Here is an 8,283-nt window from a genome sequence, read left to right as displayed (position 1 = left end):
GACTGGGATCTTAAAAGACTACAAGCGGCCATGTAGATGCAACAATGATCTCTCCTCCTCCAGAGCAAAGAAGAATGAAGAAAACGAAAGACACATGGAAACAATTATTCCAAGGCACTAGAGGACCATGCAAACCTCAGTCTACATACATGACCATGAGACCAGAAGAACTAGATGGCAATCAGCTACCTCCATCAACTCGCAAAGGGATCAGTGCAGAAGATCCTGGATAGCGTGAGAGAACAATGTGAAATAAAACTCAAAATCATAAAAGAGACCAGGTTTACTGGTCTGATAGAGCCAGGTAAGACCCTGATACTATGACCCCTAGTTATCATTCAGGACTGGAATTGAACTCACTCCCATGGCTTCCAGCCAAACAATATACAGGCATTTAGGGTGAACATTTACTTTAGGTAGATACATTCTTTAGAACGATCAATCATGAGAGAACAGAAGGGCAATATTTGTACAGCGAGATACATCAGGGGACAGGAATGCATAAGAAAGGACACAGGGAAGAGGTGACTACAGGGAGGAAGTGGAAAGAGAGCTATTACATTGTGGGGAATTGCAGTCAATGCCATGAAACAAAATGTGTATGAACTGCTGTATGGAAAATGAATGTGGTCTGTAAACTTTCACCCAAATCATGATAAAAATTTTAAACAAATGAATAGACCTGTTACAGGCAGTTATAATATTCCAAACCCAAACCTACTGCAATTGAGTCAATTCCAATTCATAGCGACTCCCATAGTGTTTCCAAGGCTGTAAATCTTTACAAAAGTAGGTTGCCTCATCTTTCTCTTGTAGAACAGTGGGTGGGTTTGAACTGCAACCTTCTGATGTGCAGCCAAGTGCCTTGTCCACTGTGCAACCAGAGCTCCTTAATTGTATTATTAACCAAAAAAAAAAAACTCACTGCTGTCAAGTTGATTTGACTCATAGTGACCCCTCCTTGGGTTTCTGAGGCAGTATCTCTACAGAAATAGATTTCTGCTTCTTCCTTCTGAAGAGTGGCTGGTAGATTTGAACCACCAGCCTTCTGGTTAGCAGTCATATACCTTAGGCACTACACTACCAGAGCAACCTAATTATATTATTAGGTCAGGCAATTTTAAATATTTTTTTCACAGAGAACTTTATTTAAATTAACATAAATATGCCTAAATTATTAAAGAATTTGTATTATCCATATTATCAGAATGGGGCTAAAAAGGATACTTAGGAAAATTCTTCACTGAGAACTTCCAATTTTTCAGACAATTGGGAAATATGGTATGGCCTTTCCAAAATGCAATGAGTGGTGACCACCATTAATTGTCATCCAGACTGATTGTGTTTCTTCCTTGCTGAGAATCCTTCTCTCCGTCTTCACTTTCTGAACCTGAATTCTAAATTCTTTTGTGCACACGACTTTCATGATATAGCTGCCACCTACCTCTCTGGTTCCTGCTCCTTGCTCCCTATCACATCTTTCCTTCATACATATTAAACTCCATAGAGATCCCTGAGTAACCCTAGGATTGCTGCCTCTGTGGCTTTGCACACACTGTTCCCTTCTCTGGGGTTTTCTTCCCTTTTGTCTGCCTGGTGAACTTCCATTCTGCTCCAGTCAAGACCTAGCACAGATACTACCTCCTCTGGAAGCCTGCATCCCATGTTCTGCTCTCATCAGTGACTCTGTCTTCCTTCCTCATCACTATGCTTTAATTATGCATTTGCCTGACATTATCACGCTGAATGGCAGCGATTTACCTGTTTTCATGTCTGTTACCTAACCAATCAACTCACTTCCATCTCACGATGACCACCCCCGCCCCCGTGTGTATCAGAGTAGGACTGAGCTCCAGAGGGTTCCAATGGCTGATTTTTCTGAAGTAGATCACCAGGCCTTTCCTTCGAGACACCTCTGGGAGGACTCAAGTTTACAACCTTTAGGTTAGCAGCCAAACGTGTTAACTCTTTGCACCACCTGGGGACTCTGTATTTTACCTGCTAATCTTTAAATTTCCTTAGGCCAGGGACTGTCTTACTCTCTTCTGTTTCCCCCGTTTAATCCATACCTTGTGCACATCAAATACTTTATAAATATTTGTTGAATTAATGTTTGAATGAATGAGTGGCTGAGTCTCCTTTGTCTTGAATTTATTTTTAACAAATTGCTGTCTGAGAAACAGTGAACATCCTTCAAAGAATTTTTGAGTAGTGTGCATTTGTTAGGGGCAAAGAAAGAACCAAGGGATTTAGATTCTAAATGAAATTCTATTTCATTGTCATTCATTCCTTCATAATCACATTAATTAAGGACCGCTATGTGTGTTAAGGGAGCTCTGGTAGCATAGTGGCTAAGGCACTTGACTGCTAACCAGAAGGCTGGCAGTTCAAACCCACCAGCCACTCCTCAGAAGGAAGATGGGGCAATCTACTTCCGTAGTGATACTGCCTCGGACACCCAAGGAGGGGTTGCTATGAGTTGGGTCCGACTCAACGGCACATAACAACAACAACAAAATGTGTGTTAAGGAGCCCTGGTAGCACAGTGGTTAAGTGCTCAGTGCTAACCAAAAATTGGCAATTCAAACCCATTAGTCATTCCATGGAAGAAAGATGTGGCAGTCGGTTTCTGTAAAGATTACAGCCTTGAAAACCCTAAGAAGCAATTCTACTTTGTCCTATGAGGTTGCTGTGAGTTGGCACTGAGTCGATGGCAGTGGTTTTCATTTTGAGTTTTGGGTATATGTGTTATGTGCAGATACTAGGAGCTGTAGAACATATAAGAAATATTAAGCACAGTCATCAAAATTATGAAGCTTGTAAGTAAGGAGACAAAATATACATGCCTGAAAAGTTAACTATGAATCATTGTCCTGAATTTCCATGTTCTTCCCCAAGAAGTCTTTGAGATTTCTTGTTTTTCTCTCCTTACCTAGAATGGCTTGTCCCCAATTCACATGGCGGCTCAGGGAGACCATCTTGACTGTGTTCGACTTCTATTGCAATACAATGCAGAAATTGACGACATCACTCTGGACCACCTGACTCCACTCCACGTGGCAGCTCACTGCGGTCATCACAGAGTGGCCAAGGTCCTTTTGGATAAAGGGGCCAAACCAAACTCCAGAGCCCTGGTGAGTGGGAGGCTATTAGAGAAAGTACAGAGGGGCACAGGCAGATGGAGATAGGATTTGAGCTGAGTGACTGAGCCTCAGGGAAAAGGCAACAGCTTGCACCTAGAATTGCTCCGAAGCTTTAGTACCTCAAAAGTGTTAGTACCTGGTTAGGCTCCAGAGGCAGATGCAGGATAACAGCTTGGTTTTTACTCATGCTTCCATATTCGATTCCACTTCCAGCTGGGTGTCACCTCTTACACTCAGTAACCGTGGCCTCTAGATAACAGGCTGAGGTCAAGGGTGGTTTGGGCCTAAGAGACCTGACTCAGGAGGCAGTGTCCATGGTATGTATGTGGGATGGGGCTACCTCTCCAGTCTGAGCCAGGCCTGGAGCTCAGGGGGCAGGAATTTATTAGAGATAGCCTGGATTTTTTACCTGCTTTGGGGTGACTAGAGTGGCCCCACTAAACATGCTTCCTCTTCAGAGGGGCTTACAGTTGACAGTTTCATGGGACTCATAGAGAGGGAAGTTTAGACCTAAAACAAATTCCCCCTCTGGCCGTGGTTCTGTTCCTTCATCCCCTAGACCAAGAGCTCCCAGGGTCACCCAGGCTGTGGTGAGGCTGGCGCTGTGCACAGAGCATGCCCATGACACACCACCTTCCCCTGGCCATTCACAGAGGAGCCAAACTGAGGGGGAGGATATCCTCCAGGGAGGCAGAAGATGGCTCATTCATTCAGCCATTCCAAAAAAAAAAAGCATTCATTGAGAATTTACCACCTGCCAGGCACTGTTCTATGGCAGGGTTTCTCAACCTCAGCACTATTAACAGTTTGGGCCTGATAATTCTTTATTGTAGGGACTGTACTGTGCAATGTACAATATTTTGCAGCATCTTTGACTTATACACACAAGATGCCAACAGTAACTGCCCCCCACACACACACAAGTTATGACAATCAAAAATGTCTCCAACCATTGCCAAATGTCCCCTAAAGGACAAAATTGCCCACACTTGAAAATCATTTCCTAGGGGGATAAAAAAAGCAGCTGGAGGTGCAGTGGGTAAGGCATTCAGCTGCTAACCAAAAGGTCAGCAGTTTGAACCCACCAGCTGCTCTCCAGGGGAAAGATGAGGCCAGTCTGCTTCCATAAAGATTTACAGCCTTGGAAACTCTATGGGGCAGTTCTACTCTGTCCTAGAGGGTCAATATGAGTTGGAATCAACTTGATGGCGGTGGATTTGGTTTTGAGGGGGATAAAGTAGTAAAAACAAACAAATGAGCAAAATCACTATCCTCACAGGGATATATATTCTAGTATATCACTTTAGAGTAGAGCTGATACACAGAAATCCATTTTACTGAAATGATCAGTGGTTTCAGGGAAGAGGGAATATGGTCTACTTCACAAATGTACTCTACTGTAAATTTCCTGCTAAGTTAACTTTAAGGAGCTCTTGGTAGCACAGTGCGTAAGGCATCTGATTGCTAACCAGAAGCTTGGTGGTTCAAACCTACCAGCCACTCCATGGAAGCAAGACTGGGCAATCTACTTCTGTAAAGATTTATCACCTCAGAAACCCAATGGGGCTCGCTGTGAGTTGGAATCAACTTGATGGTAGTGGGTTTGGGTGGTTTTTTGGTTTTTGGTTTTTGGTTTTTAAGGTAACGTTAAATAGCAGGCTCTTTTTAGTGCATCCAAAAATGTGATTAAATTTTCATATGGAGTTTATAAACAACATGTTCAGGAGCATGTCTGGTGTATAAAGTGAAAGCTGCCCATCTCTTATGTGATTTGTATTAACTGGCAGTGTATTTTCTGGGTATCTTCTAAAAGTCTGTGGCAGAGTCTGCCTTTTAGAACAGCAAGGTGATATTCTGGGTATTCCTTGGCCTAGTGTTCATTGGCCTAGTGTTTAAGCTCTTCTGCTTGTCTCCCTTTGTGTGGGGCTGCAGAATGGCTTCACCCCCTTACACATCGCCTGCAAGAAAAACCACATCCGTGTCATGGAGCTGCTGCTGAAGACCGGAGCCTCAATCGATGCTGTCACTGAGGTAGGAGCCGCTCTGCAGATGAGCATCCAGTCCCTGGCTGTGGTCTTCCTCCAATAACATGCATGTCTCCTTTCTCTGGAAGATGTTCATTGTAGCTTTGTGCATGCATAGTTTCAGGGATGTGTATTGTACATGTCAGGTAAAAATTGAAATGTAGACTGTTTGAAGGAATAAATCAGGGGTGACTAAGACAACAGAATATGTCATGTCTTAGTGAGCTTTCTAAGATCAGAAGCAATTTTTCAAGTTGTCAAAGTGAGTAGAACTTGCCCCCAGTGATTTTTCTCCAGCCATTTCTGGGAAGCAAACCCACCTCTTTTAACTCCCTTTTCTTATAGAACAATTTGTGGAACCCCTAGAGGCAAGAAAGCGTTAGATATTGCTCTCTCACTCCTTTGGTGGAGCAGAGAAAGACTGCTTTTACACCCCTCTCTTGTGTGTTCTAGTCTGGCCTGACACCCCTCCATGTAGCTTCCTTTATGGGTCACCTTTCCATTGTGAAGAACCTCCTGCAACGGGGAGCATCGCCCAATGTCTCCAATGTGGTAAGTCATAGGGAAAGCAAGGCTCTTTCCTCTGGGCCAAGAGCTCAGAGAGGGGCTCTGAACTCTGAAGATATCCTCTCCTGGGATACAGATAGAATTCTCAGATGAGTGGGGGCTTCAGACTTGAGGAAAACATCCCCATATACTGATGTTTCCCCAATTAAACTTTCACACATCTGTAAATCTTGGAGTTTTTATTTTGGACCATAATTTGGGAACTTCTGTAAGTGTTATCTGAGAATAGATTTACATTGTTTAATACATTCATTAGCCCTGATGTTTCCTTTTAAGTGAACCTAGAATATATACACATACATACACATGCACACACACCAGGCATCACCAGGCTAAAAGAGTTGCTTGCTGGGGTAACGCCACCTCTTGAATGAAAATCTGCCAAGATTCCCTAAGATAGCACTTTGAAGCTCTGTATGTGTCCTTTTGGAAACCCAGCATGTATTAACACTTCTATAATTTTGTTATTTTACAGAAAGTAGAGACCCCATTACACATGGCAGCCAGAGCAGGACACACGGAAGTGGCCAAATATTTGCTTCAGAACAAAGCCAAAGTCAATGCCAAGGCCAAGGTGAGTTTTGGAGGTGGGAAGAGAAGGATCCTGGAGTGTAAGCAAATTCAAGTGCAATGGGGAGAAATCTATCCTAATTAGAGGCCTGGCTGCAGCACTTGTAGCACAAAGATTTCTTGTCATTCTTATTTAGGCTCTAAACTCTCAGAATCTGTAGGAGATATTTTTGTGCCAGAGAGCTATGTTGTTTTTTTTTTCTAGCATAATGAAAGTCTCAAGTTCAAGGAACACAGCTGGCCTGGCCTGCAGTGTTTATTGGGCAGAAAGGGTTTCATGATGACAGCAGTCATAGTATAAGAAAAGAAGCAACTTTTTTTAAGAAAATGTTGCCAGTGAACATAAGTCAGGAATTACTTGATCTAAAATTGGATGATTCCTTCTTGTTGTAAAACACTTTCTTGAGTGATTAGGAGAGTGAAGAGAAAGCTGCTGAATTTGCAAATTGATTGCATGTGGGCAAAGTCAGGCTTTCCTAACCCAACAGAAGACAGAAGACTGCATTTAGAGTTTAGACAGTGATTTGTGTTTGGACCACATGAAGGATGCCTCCAGGCTCCCTACCTTAGTGACAGAGATGATTGAACCCCTTCAGCCATCAGGCATAAATAGGAAGTATGGCAGAGTGGGGGATACAATGTTATCTTACCCTTTAGCAGTGTGTTCCACAACCCCTGACATAGAGGCAATTAAAGTGGAATTCAAGCAGAGACAAGAATGTCTGCTCTGGCACCATGTGGGAGACAGTAATGGCAATCACAATTTATTACCCATTACATGTCAAGAAGGAGCTCTGGTGGTGCAGTGGTTAAGGCATTTGGCTGCTAATTTAAAGGTCAGTGGTTGGAGCCTGCCAGCCACTCTGCGGAAGAAAGATGAGGCAGTCTGCTTTCACAAAGATTTATATCCTTGAAAACCTTATGGGGGTTGGCTATGAGTTAGAATTGAGTCAATGGCAGTGAGTTGGGTTTTTTTTTTTTGTTTTTTTTTGATTATTAGGTGCCAGGAGTCCCTGGGTAGTCCAAATGGTTAGCATGCTCAGCTGCTAACCAAAAGACTAGAGGCTTGAGTCCCCTCAGGTGCTTCAGAAGGAAGGTCTGGCAATCTGCTTCTGAAAGGTAGCCTTGAAAACCCTGTAGAGCACGGTTCTATTCTGAAACACAAGGGTCGCCATGAGTCAGAATCAACTCAATTGCAACTGGTTTATTTTGTGCCAGACACCGTGCAGAATACTTGATATACAGTATCTGTCTGATCTGAACTACAGCCCTATGAGGTAGATATTATTATCCCCATTTTACAGATGGCAGTGCTGAGCCTTTGGGTTGTTGTTGTACATCATTAAATTGAGTCAATTCCAACTCATAGCGATCCTATAGGACAGAGTAGAACTGCCCCATAGGGTTTCCTAGGCTGTAATCTTTACTAGAACAGATCACCTCATCTTTTCTTCTGCGGAGCCACTGGTGAGTTTGAACTGCCAGCCTTTTGGTTAGCAACCAAGCACTTAACCATTGTACCACCAGGGCTCCTTGAGCCTTTGGGTAGTTAAGTGGAAATAACAATTTGAAGAATTAAATAAGGTAGACGATGTTGGTTTCTATAAGTCAGAAACCTGATCTGAATCCCTGCTCTTCATCTTACTAGCTGCATGACCTTGGGAAAGTCACTTAACTTCTCTGGGCCTCAACTTCCTTTTCTATAAAATGAAGAGTTGGATTAGGTAAGCTCAACATTCCCTGTTCTTTATTTTCACTTTGGGGTCCAGGATGACCAGACCCCGCTTCACTGTGCAGCTCGCATCGGCCACACAAACATGGTGAAGCTCCTGCTAGAAAACAATGCCAACCCCAACCTGGCCACCACTGCTGGGCACACATCCCTGCACATTGCAGCCCGAGAGGGCCATGTGGAAACAGCCCAGGCCCTTCTGGAAAAGGAAGCATCCCAAGCCTGCATGACCAAGGTACATCCTTCT

The 8,283-nt window shown here is 43.4% G+C and overlaps 1 protein-coding gene across 1 annotated transcript in view; it reads left to right on the top strand.

Moving 5' to 3' along the window:
* ANK1 (ankyrin 1) overlaps window positions 1-8,283 on the top strand; it is a 348,995-nt gene that overhangs the window by 271,420 nt on the left and 69,292 nt on the right. The window contains exons 10-14 of the mRNA XM_042783661.1: window positions 2,937-3,134; window positions 5,076-5,174; window positions 5,621-5,719; window positions 6,210-6,308; window positions 8,074-8,271. Of these exons, the coding sequence (XP_042639595.1) occupies window positions 2,937-3,134; window positions 5,076-5,174; window positions 5,621-5,719; window positions 6,210-6,308; window positions 8,074-8,271 (693 nt within the window). The remainder of the gene's footprint in view (window positions 1-2,936; window positions 3,135-5,075; window positions 5,175-5,620; window positions 5,720-6,209; window positions 6,309-8,073; window positions 8,272-8,283) is intronic.

Source organism: Orycteropus afer, unplaced genomic scaffold (genome assembly GCF_000298275.1).
Source record: "Orycteropus afer afer isolate SDZICR_OR568_19922 unplaced genomic scaffold, OryAfe1.0 scaffold00024, whole genome shotgun sequence".
Lineage (NCBI taxonomy): Eukaryota > Metazoa > Chordata > Mammalia > Tubulidentata > Orycteropodidae > Orycteropus > Orycteropus afer.
The sequence above is the reverse complement of the archived record's forward strand: the minus strand, read 5'-3'. Positions and strand labels throughout refer to the sequence as shown.